Source organism: Dreissena polymorpha, chromosome 5 (assembly GCF_020536995.1).
Source record: "Dreissena polymorpha isolate Duluth1 chromosome 5, UMN_Dpol_1.0, whole genome shotgun sequence".
In the NCBI taxonomy this organism is placed as follows: domain Eukaryota; kingdom Metazoa; phylum Mollusca; class Bivalvia; order Myida; family Dreissenidae; genus Dreissena; species Dreissena polymorpha.
The window spans coordinates 51,675,333-51,691,630 of record NC_068359.1 but is presented as its reverse complement, the minus strand read 5'-3'; the positions used below and the strand labels follow the sequence as shown (position 1 = coordinate 51,691,630).

The window sequence follows — 16,298 nt, the reverse complement described above, 5'->3', positions numbered from 1 at the left end:
CAGAGCTGGTGTAAGTATTGAACATGAAGGCTATCATAGAAAGCAGACACCAGATTATAGAGTCCATTAAATTCAGAGCAAGGGTAAGTATTGAACATGAAGGCTATCCTATAAAGCAGACACCAGATCATAGAGTGCATTAAGTTCAGAGCTGGGGAAAGTATTGAACATGAAGGCTTTCCTAGAAAGCAAACATCAGATCGTAGAGTCCATTAAGTTCAGAGCTGGGGTAAGTATTGAACATGAAGGCTATCATAGAAAGAAGACATCAGATCATAGAGTCCATTAAGTTCAGAGCTGGGGTAAGTATTGAACATGAAGGCTATCATAGAAAGCAGACATCAGATCCGTAGAGTCCATTAAGTTCAGAGCAGGGGTAAGTATTGAACATGAAGGCTATCCTAGAAAGCAGACACCAGATCATAGAGTCCATTAAGTTCAGAGCTAGGGTAAGTATTGAACATGAAGGCTATCCTAGAAAGCAGACATCAGATTATAGAGTCCATTAAGTTCAGAGCTTGGGTAAGTATTGAACATGAAGGCTATCCTAGAAAGCAGACATCAGATCTTAGAGTCCATTAAGTTCAGAGCTGGGGTGAGTATTGAACATGAAGGCTATCCTAGAAAGAAAACATCAGATCGTAGAGTCCGTTAAGTTCAGAGCTGGGGTGAGTATTGAACAATAAGGCTATCCTAGAAAGCAGACATCAGATCGTAGAGTCCATTGAGTTCAGAGCTGGGGTAAGTATTGAACATGAAGGCTATCCTAGAAAGCAGACATCAGATCATAGAGTCCATAAAGTTCAGAGCTGGGGCAAGTACATGTACTGATCATGAAGGCTTTCCTAGAAAGCTGACATCAGATCATAGAGTCAAATAAGTTCAGAGCAAGGGTAAGTATTGAACATGAAGGCTATCCTAGAAGCAGACATCAGATCGTAGAGTTCATTAAGTTCAGAGCAAGGGTAAGTATTGAACATGAAGGCTATCATAGAAAGCAGGCATCAGATCATAGAGTCCATTAAGTTCAGAGCAAGGGTAAGTATTGAACATGAAGGCTATCAAAGAAAGCAGACACCAGATTATAGAGTCCATTAAATTCAGAGCAAGGGTAAGTATTGAACATGAAGGCTATCCTAGAAAGCAGACACCAGATCGTAGAGTCCATTAAGTTCAGAGCAAGGGTAAGTATTGAACATGAAGGCTATCATAAAAAGCAGACATCAGATCATAGAGTCCATTAAGTTCAGAGCAAGGGTAAGTATTGAACATGAAGGCTATCATAGAAAGCAGACACCAGATCGTAGAGTCCATTAAGTTCAGAGCTGGGGTAAGTATTGAACATGAAGGCTATCATAGAAAGCAGACATCAGATCCGTAGAGTCCATTAAGTTCAGAGCAGGGGTAAGTATTGAACATGAAGGCTATCCTAGAAAGCAGACACCAGATCATAGAGTCCATTAAGTTCAGAGCTAGGGTAAGTATTGAACATGAAGGCTATCATAGAAAGCAGACATCAGATTATAGAGTCTATTAAGTTCAGAGCTTGGGTAAGTATTGAACATGAAGGCTATCATAGAAAGCAGACATCAGATCGTAGAGTCCATTAAGTTCAGAGCTGGGGTGAGTATTGAACATGAAGGCTAACATAGAAAGCAGACATCAGATCATAGAGTCCATTAAGTTCAGAGCTGGTGTAAGTATTGAACATGAAGGCTATCATAGAAAGCAAACATCAGATCATAGAGTCCATTAAGTTCAGAGCTCGTGTAAGTATTGAACATGAAGGCTATCATAGAAAGCAGACATCAGATCATAGAGTCCATTAAGTTCAGAGCTGGGAAAGTATTGAACATGAAGGCTTTCCTAGAAAGCAAACATCAGATCGTAGAGTCCATTGAGTTCAGAGCTGGGGTGAGTATTGAACATGAAGGCTATCCTAGAAAGAAGACATCAGATCGTAGAGTCCATTAAGTTCAGAGCTGGGGTGAGTATTGAACATGAAGGCTATCCTAGAAAGCAGACATCAGATCGTAGAGTCCATTAAGTTCAGAGCTGGGGTAAGTATTGAACATGAAGGCTATCATAGAAAGAAGACATCAGATCATAGAGTCCATTAAGTTCAGAGCTGGGGTAAGTATTGAACATGAAGGCTATCATAGAAAGCAGACATTAGATCCATAGTGTCCATTAACTCAAGAGCAGGGGTAAGTATTGAACATGAAGGCTATCCTAGAAAGCAGACACCAGATCATAGAGTCCATTAAGTTCAGATCTAGGGTAAGTATTGAACATGAAGGCTATCCTAGAAAGCAGACATCAGATTATAGAGTCCATTAAGTTCAGAGCTGGGGTAAGTATTCAACATGAAGGCAATCATAGAAAGCAGACATCAGATCGTAGAGTCCATTAAGTTCAGAGCTGGGGTGAGTATTGAACATGAAGGCTATCCTAGAAAGAAGACATCAGATCGTAGAGTCCGTTAAGTTCAGAGCTGGGGTGAGTATTGAACATGAAGGCTATCCTAGAAAGCAGACATCAGATCGTAGAGTCCATTAAGTTCAGAGCTGGGGTAAGTATTGAACATGAAGGCTATCCTAGAAAGCAGACATCAGATCATAGAGTCCATTAAGTTCAGAGCTGGGGTAAGTACATGTACTGTTCATGAAGGCTTTCCTAGAAAGCTGACATCAGATCATAGAGTCAAATAAGTTCAGAGCAAGGGTAAGTATTGAACATGAAGGCTATCCTAGAAAGCAGACATCAGATCGTAGAGTTCATTAAGTTCAGAGCTGGTGTAAGTATTGAACATGAAGGCTATCATAGAAAGCAGACACCAGATCGTAGAGTCCATTAAGTTCAGAGCTGGGGTAAGTATTGAACATGAAGGCTATCATAGAAAGCAGACATCAGATCCGTAGAGTCCATTAAGTTCAGAGCAGGGGTAAGTATTGAACATGAAGGCTATCCTAGAAAGAAGACATCAGATCCTAGAGTCCATTAAGTTCAGAGCTGGGGTGAGTATTGAACATGAAGGCTATCCTAGAAAGCAGACATCAGATCGTAGAGTCCATTAAGTTCAGAGCTGGGGTAAGTATTGAACATGAAGGCTATCCTAGAAAGAAGACATCAGATCATAGAGTCCATTAAGTTCAGAGCTGGGGTAAGTATTGAACATGAAGGCTATCATAGAAAGCAGACATCAGATCCGTAGAGTCCATTAACTTCAGAGCAGGGGTAAGTATTGAACATGAAGGCTATCCTAGAAAGCAGACACCAGATCATAGAGTCCATTAAGTTCAGAGCTAGGGTAGGTATGGAACAGGAAGGCTATCCTAGAAAGCAGACATCAGATTATAGAGTCCATTAAGTTCAGAGCTTGGGTAAGTATTGAACATGAAGGCAATCATAGAAAGCAGACATCAGATCGTAGAGTCCATTAAGTTCAGAGCTGGGGTGAGTATTGAACATGAAGGCTATCCTAGAAAGAAGACATCAGATCGTAGAGTACGTTAAGTTCAGAGCTGGGGTGAGTATTGAACATGAAGGCTATCCTAGAAAGCAGACATCAGATCGTAGAGTCCATTAAGTTCAGAGCTGGGGTAAGTATTGAACATGAAGGCTATCCTAGAAAGCAGACATCAGATCATAGAGTCCATTAAGTTCAGAGCTGGGGTAAGTACATGTTCTGATCATGAAGGCTTTCCTAGAAAGCTGACATCAGATCATAGAGTCAAATAAGTTCAGAGCAAGGGTAAGTATTGAACATGAAGGCTATCCTAGAAAGCAGACATCAGATCGTAGAGTTCATTAAGTTCAGAGCTGGTGTAAGTATTGAACATGAAGGCTATCATAGAAAGCAAACAACAGATCATAGAGTCCATTAAGATCAGAGCTCGTGTAAGTATTGAACATGAAGGCTATCATAGAAAGCAGACATCAGATCATAGAGTCCATTAAGTTCAGAGCTGGGGAAAGTATTGAACATGAAGGCTTTCCTAGAAAGCAAACATCAGATCGACGAGTCCATTAAGTTCAGAGCTGGGGTAAGTATTGAACATGAAAGCTATCATAGAAAGAAGACATCAGATCATTGAGTCCATTATGTTCAGAGCTGGGGTAAGTATTGAACATGAAGGCTATCATAGAAAGCAGACATCAGATCCGTAGAGTCCATTAAGTTCAGAGCAGTGGTAAGTATTGAACATGAAGGCTATCCTAGAAAGCAGACACCAGATCATAGAGTCCATTAAGTTCAGAGCTAGGGTAAGTATTGAACATGAAGGCTATCCTAGAAAGCAGAAATCAGATTATAGAGTCCATTAAGTTCAGAGCTTGGGTAAGTATTGAACATGAAGGCAATCATAGAAAGCAGACATCAGATAGTAGAGTCCATTAAGTTCAGAGCTGGGGTGAGTATTGAACATGAAGGCTATCCTAGAAAGAAGACATCAGATCGTAGAGTCCGTTAAGTTCAGAGCTGGGGTGAGTATTGAACATGAAGGCTATCCTAGAAAGCAGACATCAGATCATAGAGTGCATTAAGTTCAGAGCTGGGGTAAGTACATGTACTGATCATGAAGGCTTTCCTAGAAAGCTGACATCAGATCATAGAGTCAAATAAGTTCAGAGCAAGGGTAAGTATTGAACATGAAGGCTATCCTAGAAAGCAGACATCAGATCGTAGAGTTCATTAAGTTCAGAGCAAGGGTAAGTATTGAACATGAAGGCTATCATAGAAAGCAGACATCAGATCATAGAGTCCATTAAGTTCAGAGCAAGGGTAAGTATTGAACATGAAGGCTATCATAGAAAGCAGACACCAGATTATAGAGTCCATTAAATTCAGAGCAAGGGTAAGTATTGAACATGAAGGCTATCCTAGAAAGCAGACACCAGATCGTAGAGTCCATTAAGTTCAGAGCAAGGGTAAGTATTGAACATGAAGGCTATCATAGAAAGCAGACATCAGATCATAGAGTCCATTAAGTTCAGAGCAAGGGTAAGTATTGAACATGAAGGCTATCCTAGAAAGCAGACACCAGATCGTAGAGTCCATTAAGTTCAGAGCAGGGGTAAGTATTGAACATGAAGGCTATCATAGAAAGCAGACATCAGATCCGTAGAGTCCATTAAGTTCAGAGCAGGGGTAAGTATTGAACATGAAGGCTATCCTAGAAAGCAGACACCAGATCATAGAGTCCATTAAGTTCAGAGCTAGGGTAAGTATTGAACATGAAGGCTTTCCTAGAAAGCAGACATCAGATCATAGAGTCCATTAAGTTCAGAGCTTGGGTAAGTATTGAACATGAAGGCTATCATAGAAAGCAGACATCAGATCGTAGAGTCCATTAAGTTCAGAGCTGGGGTGAGTATTGAACATGAAGGCTAAAATAGAAAGCAGACATCAGATCATAGAGTCCATTAAGTTCAGAGCTGGTGTAAGTATTGAACATGAAGGCTATCATAGAAAGCAAACATCAGATCATAGAGTCCATTAAGTTCAGAGCTCGTGTAAGTATTGAACATGAAGGCTATCATAGAAAGCAGACATCAGATCATAGAGTCCATTAAGTTCAGAGCTGGGGAAAGTATTGAACATGAAGGCTTTCCTAGAAAGCAAACATCAGATCGTAGAGTCCATTAAGTTCAGAGCTGGGGTAAGTATTGAACATGAAGGCTATCATAGAAAGAAGACATCAGATCATAGAGTCCATTAAGTTCAGAGCTGGGGTAAGTATTGAACATGAAGGCTATCATAGAAAGCAGACATCAGATCCGTAGAGTCCATTAAGTTCAGAGCAGGGATAAGTATTGAACATGAAGGCTATCCTAGAAAGCAGACACCAGATCATAGAGTCCATTAAGTTCAGAGCTAGGGTAAGTATTGAACATGAAGGCTATCCTAGAAAGCAGACATCAGATTATAGAGTCCATTAAGTTCAGAGCTTGGGTAAGTATTGAACATGAAGGCTATCATAGAAAGCAGACATCAGATCGTAGAGTCCATTAAGTTCAGAGCTGGGGTGAGTATTGAACATGAAGGCTAACATAGAAAGCAGACATCAGATCATAGAGTCCATTAAGTTCAGAGCTGGTGTAAGTATTGAACATGAAGGCTATCATAGAAAGCAAACATCAGATCATAGAGTCCATTAAGTTCAGAACTCGTGTAAGTATTATACTTGAAGGCTATCATAGAAAGCAGACATCAGATCATAGAGTCCATTAAGTTCAGAGCTGGGGAAAGTATTGAACATGAAGGCTTTCCTAGAAAGCAAACATCATATCGTAGAGTCCATTCAGTTCAGAGCTGGGGTGAGTATTGAACATGAAGGCTATCCTAGAAAGAAGACATCAGATCGTAGAGTCCATAAAGTTCAGAGCTGGGGTGAGTATTGAACATGAAGGCTATCCTAGAAAGCAGACATCAGATCGTAGAGTCCATTAAGTTCAGAGCTGGGGTAAGTATTGAACATGAAGGCTATCCTAGAAAGCAGACATCAGAGCATAGAGTCTATTAAGTTCAGAGCTGGGTAAGTACATGTACTGAACATGAAGGCTTTCCTAGAAAGCTGACATCAGATCATAGAGTCCATTAAGTTCAGAGCTGGGGAAAGTATTGAACATGAAGGCTATCCTAGAAAGAAGACATCAGATCGTAGAGTCCATTAAGTTCAGAGCTGGTGTAAGTATTGCACATGAAGGCTATCCTAGAAAGCAGACATCAGATCGTAGAGTTCATTAAGTTCAGAGCTGGGGTAAGTATTGAACATGAAGGCTATCCTATAAAGCAGACATCAGATCGTAGAGTCCATTAAGTTCAGAGCTGGGGTAAGTATTGAACATGAAGGCTATCCTAGAAAGCAGACATCAGATCGTAGAGTCCATTAAGTTCAGAGCAAGGGTAAGTATTGAACATGAAGACTATCCTAGAAAGCAGACATCAGATCGTAGAGTCCATTAAGTTCAGAGCAAGGGTAAGTATTGAACATGAAGACTATCCTAGAAAGCAGACATCAGATCGTAGAGTTCATTAAGTTCAGAGCTGGGGTAAGTATTGAACATGAAGGCAATCATAGAAAGCAGACATCAGATCATAGAGTCCATTAAGTTCAGAGCTGGGGTAAGTATTGAACATGAAGGCTATCCTAGAAAGCAGACATCAGATCGTAGAGTCCATTAAGTTCAGAGCTGGGGTAAGTATTGAACATGAAGACTATCCTAGAAAGCAGACATCAGATCGGAGAGTCCATTAAGTTCAGAGCTGGGGTGAGTATTGAACATGAAGGCTATCCTAGAAAGCAGACATCAGATCGTAGAGTCCATTAAGTTCAGAGCTGGGGAAAGTATTGAACATGAAGGCTATCCTAGAAAGCAGACATCAGATCGTAGAGTCCATTAAGTTCAGAGCTGGGGTAAGTATTGAACATGAAGGCTATCCTAGAAAGCAGACATCAGATCATAGAGTCCATTAAGTTCAGAGCTGGGGTAAGTACATGTTCTGATCATGAAGGCTTTCCTAGAAAGCTTACATCAGATCATAGAGTCAAATAAGTTCAGAGCAAGGGTAAGTATTGAACATGAAGGCTATCCTAGAAAGAAGACATCAGATCGTAGAGTTAATTAAGTTCAGAGCAAGGGTAAGTATTGAACATGAAGGCTTTCCTAGAAAGCTGACATCAGATCATAGAGTCAAATAAGTTCAGAGCAAGGGTTAGTATTGAACATGAAGGCTATCCTAGAAAGCAGACATCAGATCGTAGAGTTAATTAAGTTCAGAGCAAGGGTAAGTATTGAACATGAAGGCTATCATAGAAAGCAGACATCAGATCATAGAGTCCATTAAGTTCAGAGCTGGGGTAAGTATTGAACATGAAGGCTATCCTAGAAAGCAGACATCAGATCATAGAGTCTATTAAGTTCAGAGCTGGGTAAGTACATGTACTGAACATGAAGGCTTTCCTAGAAAGCTGACATAAGATCATAGAGTCCATTAAGTTCAGAGCAAGGGTAAGTATTGAACATGAAGGCTATCATAGAAAGCAGACATCTGATCATAGAGTCCATTAAGTTCAGAGCAAGGGTAAGTATTGAACATGAAGGCTATCCTAGAAAGCAGACACCAGATCGTAGAGTCCATTAAGTTCAGAGCTGGGGTAAGTATTGAACATGAAGGCTATCATAGAAAGCAGACATCAGATCCGTAGAGTCCATTAAGTTCAGAGCAGGGGTAAGTATTGAACATGAAGGCTATCCTAGAAAGCAGACACCAGATCATAGAGTCCATTAAGTTCAGAGCTAGGGTAAGTATTGAACATGAAGGCTTTCCTAGAAAGCAGACATCAGATCATAGAGTCCATTAAGTTCAGAGCTTGGGTAAGTATTGAACATGAAGGCTATCATAGAAAGCAGACATCAGATCGTAGAGTCCATTAAGTTCAGAGCTGGGGTGAGTATTGAACATGAAGGCTAACATAGAAAGCAGACATCAGATCATAGAGTCCATTAAGTTCAGAGCTGGTGTAAGTATTGAACATGAAGGCTTTCCTAGAAAGCAAACATCAGATCGTAGAGTCCATTAAGTTCAGAGCTGGGGTAAGTATTGAACATGAAGGCTATCATAGAAAGAAGACATCAGATCATAGAGTCCATTAAGTTCAGAGCTGGGGTAAGTATTGAACATGAAGGCTATCATAGAAAGCAGACATCAGATCCGTAGAGTCCATTAAGTTCAGAGCAGGGATAAGTATTGAACATGAAGGCTATCCTAGAAAGCAGACACCAGATCATAGAGTCCATTAAGTTCAGAGCTAGGGTAAGTATTGAACATGAAGGCTATCCTAGAAAGCAGACATCAGATTATAGAGTCCATTAAGTTCAGAGCTTGGGTAAGTATTGAACATGAAGGCTATCATAGAAAGCAGACATCAGATCGTAGAGTCCATTAAGTTCAGAGCTGGGGTGAGTATTGAACATGAAGGCTAACATAGAAAGCAGACATCAGATCATAGAGTCCATTAAGTTCAGAGCTGGTGTAAGTATTGAACATGAAGGCTATCATAGAAAGCAAACATCAGATCATAGAGTCCATTAAGTTCAGAACTCGTGTAAGTATTATACTTGAAGGCTATCATAGAAAGCAGACATCAGATCATAGAGTCCATTAAGTTCAGAGCTGGGGAAAGTATTGAACATGAAGGCTTTCCTAGAAAGCAAACATCATATCGTAGAGTCCATTCAGTTCAGAGCTGGGGTGAGTATTGAACATGAAGGCTATCCTAGAAAGAAGACATCAGATCGTAGAGTCCATAAAGTTCAGAGCTGGGGTGAGTATTGAACATGAAGGCTATCCTAGAAAGCAGACATCAGATCGTAGAGTCCATTAAGTTCAGAGCTGGGGTAAGTATTGAACATGAAGGCTATCCTAGAAAGCAGACATCAGAGCATAGAGTCTATTAAGTTCAGAGCTGGGTAAGTACATGTACTGAACATGAAGGCTTTCCTAGAAAGCTGACATCAGATCATAGAGTCCATTAAGTTCAGAGCTGGGGAAAGTATTGAACATGAAGGCTATCCTAGAAAGAAGACATCAGATCGTAGAGTCCATTAAGTTCAGAGCTGGTGTAAGTATTGAACATGAAGGCTATCCTAGAAAGCAGACATCAGATCGTAGAGTTCATTAAGTTCAGAGCTGGGGTAAGTATTGAACATGAAGGCTATCCTAGAAAGCAGACATCAGATCGTAGAGTCCATTAAGTTCAGAGCTGGGGTAAGTATTGAACATGAAGGCTATCCTAGAAAGCAGACATCAGATCGTAGAGTCCATTAAGTTCAGAGCAAGGGTAAGTATTGAACATGAAGACTATCCTAGAAAGCAGACATCCGATCGTAGAGTCCATTTAGTTCAGAGCAAGGGTAAGTATTGAACATGAAGACTATCCTAGAAAGCAGACATCAGATCGTAGAGTTCATTAAGTTCAGAGCTGGGGTAAGTATTGAACATGAAGGCAATCATAGAAAGCAGACATCAGATCATAGAGTCCATTAAGTTCAGAGCTGGGGTAAGTATTGAACATGAAGGCTATCCTAGAAAGCAGACATCAGATCGTAGAGTCCATTAAGTTCAGAGCTGGGGTAAGTATTGAACATGAAGACTATCCTAGAAAGCAGACATCAGATCGGAGAGTCCATTAAGTTCAGAGCTGGGGTGAGTATTGAACATGAAGGCTATCCTAGAAAGCAGACATCAGATCGTAGAGTCCATTAAGTTCAGAGCTGGGGAAAGTATTGAACATGAAGGCTATCCTAGAAAGCAGACATCAGATCGTAGAGTCCATTAAGTTCAGAGCTGGGGTAAGTATTGAACATGAAGGCTATCCTAGAAAGCAGACATCAGATCATAGAGTCCATTAAGTTCAGAGCTGGGGTAAGTACATGTTCTGATCATGAAGGCTTTCCTAGAAAGCTTACATCAGATCATAGAGTCAAATAAGTTCAGAGCAAGGGTAAGTATTGAACATGAAGGCTATCCTAGAAAGAAGACATCAGATCGTAGAGTTAATTAAGTTCAGAGCAAGGGTAAGTATTGAACATGAAGGCTTTCCTAGAAAGCTGACATCAGATCATAGAGTCAAATAAGTTCAGAGCAAGGGTTAGTATTGAACATGAAGGCTATCCTAGAAAGCAGACATCAGATCGTAGAGTTAATTAAGTTCAGAGCAAGGGTAAGTATTGAACATGAAGGCTATCATAGAAAGCAGACATCAGATCATAGAGTCCATTAAGTTCAGAGCTGGGGTAAGTATTGAACATGAAGGCTATCCTAGAAAGCAGACATCAGATCATAGAGTCTATTAAGTTCAGAGCTGGGTAAGTACATGTACTGAACATGAAGGCTTTCCTAGAAAGCTGACATAAGATCATAGAGTCCATTAAGTTCAGAGCAAGGGTAAGTATTGAACATGAAGGCTATCATAGAAAGCAGACATCTGATCATAGAGTCCATTAAGCTCAGAGCAAGGGTAAGTATTGAACATGAAGACTATCCTAGAAAGCAGACACCAGATCGTAGAGTCCATTAAGTTCAGAGCTGGGGTAAGTATTGAACATGAAGGCTATCATAGAAAGCAGACACCAGATCATAGAGTCCATTAAGTTCAGAGCTGGGGTGAGTATTGAACATGAAGGCTATCCTAGAAAGCAGACACCAGATCATAGAGTCCATTAAGTTCAGAGCAAGGGTAAGTATTGAACATGAAGGCTATCATAGAAAGGTTAAACCAGATAATAGAGTCCATTAAGTTCCAAGCTTGGGTAAGTATTGAAGCATCAGGATCATATGGGTTAGATGGGGTGCATGTTTAGTCAATTAAGATTTTCTGAGTAACTGATTGGATATGAACCTTACTGTAGGTAAACTGGGCTAAATAACGGTGCGTTAAGTGTCATACCAGAATACATGTGGCGTCCATGTAGGCTGATCTGAAACTATACTGTCTGCTATATGGTGTTTTTTGTTTAAAGGAGGTCTTTCCTCAACAAAAATTTCGGTTTAGGAATAAAGCGTCGTCCCTGATAAGCTTGTGCTAACTGCACAGGCTAAGCTAGGACTTCACCTGGCAACGCTCATGCTTTTAGCCCCATTTTTCCAGCAAACAGCTCATATGGTATAAATATGCTGTCATGTTTGTTCCTTTTCAATTACCATAGGATCTGATTGTGTTTTATTTAACCCTTTACCACTTAGATACGTATTTAACCCTTTACCACTTAGATACATATTTAACCCTTTACAACTTAGAGACCACTTAGATATGTATTTTTACGCATTTTTAGTCCTTTAGAAAGATAAATTTATTTAAAGAACTTTCTTACTAGATTCAAGTTTTAAAGGCTTCATTTCCAACCCTTAGATACTGATGAGCAGCAAACAGCATAAAACCTGAACAGACTGCGAGTTACATAGCCATTCCATTTTCTTTTTTTCTGAGAGGGAAAGGGTTAATAATGAGAATTTTGATTTTATAATTAAATTTTGGTGTTATGTGCAGGAAGATCAGTGGCGTCCATTAAATCTGGGCACAGAGACGGAGTGTTCCCGTTATGTAGACGACATGGCATCAGTCGGACTGGACATCAGGGACAGCGTATACAGTATGGAGTAATAATTGTCATAACTACAAGGAATCGTAAGAGAAAGTAACAGACATCTATTCTTTCTTCTGTTTTATGTAAGTTATACTAAGATAATAATTTTTTGGTTTTAAATATTCACAATAAATACTAAATATACAAGCATATACCAGCCTTGTTCTTGAAACATCGGGCTTAATGCATATGCGAATATTGTCCTACCAGATTTGCCTATTTAGTCCCCATATGAAAATGAGGGACAATACTTTCTGCTTTTATGCAATATTTATTAACCCTTTCACCCATAAAAAGCAAAGTGAAAATGGCTTTTGCAACCAGCATAAAACCAGAACAGCCTGCAAGTAACTTAAATAAATATCTCGCTAATATATTTGACTATATATGCTGGTGTGTACTAAGCATTATCCTATGGTTTTATGAATAATAATAAACAATTTCAGTGTAGCTTACATAATATGGAGTGATACTATATCCCAATAGGTGTTTTGTACTTTCTCTCATTAATCCTCATATTAGGCCAAAACAATTATTAATACTGTTTAAGACATTTATAAGTAGACATGCATGTAGGTATCCATTTTATACTTAAATTAAAATGTTGTGCAACACTAAACATCCAAGTTTTCCTCTGATTGACCTTTTTAACCCTTTACAACATAGATACGCATGTTAAACACTCAGATACGTATTTTGACGTATTTATAGTCCCTAAGAAAGTTCAATTTAATTAAATACCTTTCTTACTAGATTAAAGTTTTGAAGGCTTCATTTCCAAGCTCTAGATACTTGTCAGCAGCAAACAGCATAAAACCTGAACAGACTGAGAGTTACTTGAAGGCTTATCTGGTTTTGTGCTGTTTGCACATAGACATTTCCACTTTACTTCTGAGTGGGAAAGGGATAATTGTGACATATCTTTGAGTATGACAGCTTTACCTGCTCATGAAATCAACATCTCAAGATTTCATGATTGAAAAAGAGGGCATGTTGATTTGATATAATAATCACAATGGCAGCTTTACGCAGAATTATTGCCCAGACTAATCTGGGACGATACTTTACGCACATACATTAACCCTTTCCCACTCAGAAGCAAAGTGAAAATGGCAATTTTCAGACACCATAAAACCAGAACAGCCTGCAAGTAACTCGCTGTCTGTTCAGGTTTTATGCTGTTTTTCTGCTCATCAGTATCTCAGGGTTAGAATTGAAGCCTTTAAAACTTGAATCTAGTAAGAAAGGTCTTTAATTAAATTTAACTTTCTAAGGAACCACGCACCGGTCAATTATGTATCCAAGTGGTTAAAGGTACCGTCAACCACGACGAAAAAAAGAAAAGTTTTAAAATACGGTATTTTTTAACAATTATTTGTTTAATTTGATTAAAATATCACGACTGGTATATTACATTACTTGAGAAATATTGTAAAGTTTTCATATTTTCAGTAAAAAAATACGGTATTTTAGAACTTTTCTCTTTTCGTTTTTCGTGGTTGAAGGTCCCTTTTTAAGCCCATATTTCCCCTCCAGATGGCTGCTTCATATCCCTGACACTGAACACGACCCAGTTCTGCAAGACATGCATGGTTCTGGCCCAGTCCCTGCTACTCATCCACAAGAGCGAGCGCGAGGCACTTGTTACCGAGACACTAGTACTGGTCTTCACGGAGCAGGTCCGCCATCTTGATGTCTCTCTGGCCTCGGAGAAGTTTAAAAATGATGTGAGTACAATTGTATTTTGATCTCTCACTTATTTCTGAAAAGTTTTAAAATGATGTAAGTAGAAAAGGATTTTGCAATTGTATTTTTCTTATTTTGTCTTTTTTTTATCTCGGAGAATTTTGAACAGGATGTTAGTAGAATTATAATTTAGGCTGAACAAAATGAGCCGCGTTCTGAGAAAACTTGGCTTAATGCATGTGCATAAAGTGTCATCCCAGATTAGCCTGTGCAGTCAGCACAGGCTAATCAGGGACAACACTTTCCGCTTTTATGATCTTTTTGGTTTCAAGGAAGTCCCTCCTTACCAAAAATCAACTTTAGGCGGAAAGTGTCATCCCTGATAAGCCTGTGTGGACTGCACAAGCTAATCTGGGATGACACTTTACCCTCATGCATCAAGCCCATTTTTCTAAGAATAAGGCTCAAATGATTAAGGTAAGCTGTTGTGGTCAGTCGGTGTCATGTGTCATCAGCATATACCTTGTTACCACTCTAGAGGCCTAAGTGTCTGCTCAGTTTTGGTGAAACTTGCTGTGATTGAGAAACTCGTCATCAACAAGTAAGACTAGGTCTTCAAGCCAAATTACAGAAATAGCATTCTAAAAGTCATATTCATCAACCAATTGGGATGAAAGTTAGTGGGAATGTTTATCTTGGCAATACCTCTGCAAAGTTAGACTTTGTAGTAAAACCATATGAACACTCTAGAAGTGTATTTTATACCCATTCTATATAAAGCTTGTGGCTTACATTTGTACTAATGATATTGGCCCAGTTCATAAAAGGTACTTTTCCATTGATAATAATTGCTGCAAGGGGAGGGGCAATATTCCTGATATAGCTGTTGTGAAACACTGTGAACACTAAATAACTTGCTCAGAACATTTATTATTATGATGTTTTGCTGAGTTTGAACATTGTTACCATGGGTTTAGCATCATGGCCCCCAAGGGTCATTGCAATTCTCCTTATATGGCTTAAGTTAAATCTTGTGAACACTAGTAGAAGTTTCATTTTGTACCTGATCAATATGAAGCTTAGTTGCTCTAATGGTATCTCAGTCAAGGCCAAACTTTGTTGCTCTAATAGTATCTCAGTCAAGGCCAAACTTAGTTGCTCTTATGGTATCTCAGTCAAGTCCAAAAAAGGGTATTGTGGGTTGAAAAAAGTGGCCGCATGGGTAACGTGGGAGTGCAAAAAACCCTGACCAAAACAGATAAGCTCCTTCAGGTCTCAGGTGAGCGACTTAAGGCCTAAGGCCTATGGCCATATTATTGTTGTAATTTAGTACAGTAAATGATTCAACACAATTATCTCCTTAACCTTTTCCCACTCAGAAGCGAAGTGAAAATGGGTATGTGCAAACAGCATAAAACCAGAACAGCCTGCGAGTAACTCGCAGTCTGTTCAGGTTTTATGCTGTTTGCTGCTCAACAGTATCTAAGGGCTGGAAATGAAGCCTTTAAAACTTCAATCCAGTAAGAAGGGTTTTTAATTAAATTTAACTTTCTAAGTGGCTATAAATGCGTCAAAAATATATATCTAAGTGGTAAAGGGTTAAATACGTATCTAAGTGGTAAAGGGATAATTAAAATACAACATTTGTTCTTTTCAGAAAAAGTTTATCTTGAAGAATTCCCAGTACATTCTAGAGGTGTTGATGTCAAAGATTGAGCATATGTACAAAACCCAGAGCATTCTGTTCCCACCGCAACTTGTGGCCGTCAATGCTGAGTACCGCAGACTCAAGTCTCTTGTTTCATAGTGTAATTGGGCTATTTCAGACTGAGTGAAAAAAAAAATAGACCAATGACATTTGGGCTATACATAACAAAACTATCTAGTCCTTAATAGACTTGCAAAGTAGAAGAGTAAGTTAGATTTAGTAACCTTAACAAAACACTTAATGCATAAAAGTAAAGTAGAAAATGAAGTTAGACTTGGTTACCTGAACACAATTGCAATGATGCAGAAATAACGAACTTTACTTTTAACTTTATCATGATAGTATTATTTTCCTTGCAAACTGTATGAAACCTGCCGGTAGTTACTGAGCTGAAATTATGCTTACCAAAACATAACAGACCCAATTATTTATGTCTGTACTTTGTATGCTTCAGTTCAGGAAATCAGTCGATATTTATCTCTTCTATTTACTATATAGTATTAGCCTTAAAAGGAACTAAAATGTTGGTGAAATTATGCACTTAGTGCTGGGGCTGAGTTATACCTGCATTACTCCATTTAAGCCTAGTGGACTCTCCCATCCCTCTAAATTGGATAAATCTTTTTCCAAAATTAGGGATGTCTAGTAAATTTATTTGTATATCTAGAATATTTCTTACAAATATTCCTTTAAGCTAACAGCGCAGACCCAGATGAGACGCTGCATCATGCGGCGTCTCATCTGGGTCTACGCT

At 39.2% G+C, this 16,298-nt stretch overlaps 1 protein-coding gene across 2 annotated transcripts in view; it reads left to right on the top strand.

The window, feature by feature from the left end:
* Nucleotides 1-15,749, top strand: part of LOC127881977 (exocyst complex component 8-like) — a 156,227-nt gene extending 140,478 nt beyond the window's left edge. For both annotated transcript variants that reach the window (XM_052430262.1, XM_052430261.1), the window contains exons 14-16: nucleotides 12,054-12,156; nucleotides 13,687-13,877; nucleotides 15,494-15,749. In XM_052430262.1, coding sequence (XP_052286222.1) covers nucleotides 12,054-12,156; nucleotides 13,687-13,877; nucleotides 15,494-15,643 — 444 coding nt within the window. In that variant the 3' untranslated portion in view covers nucleotides 15,644-15,749. The remainder of the gene's footprint in view (nucleotides 1-12,053; nucleotides 12,157-13,686; nucleotides 13,878-15,493) is intronic.
* Nucleotides 15,750-16,298: the final 549 nt, after the last annotated feature.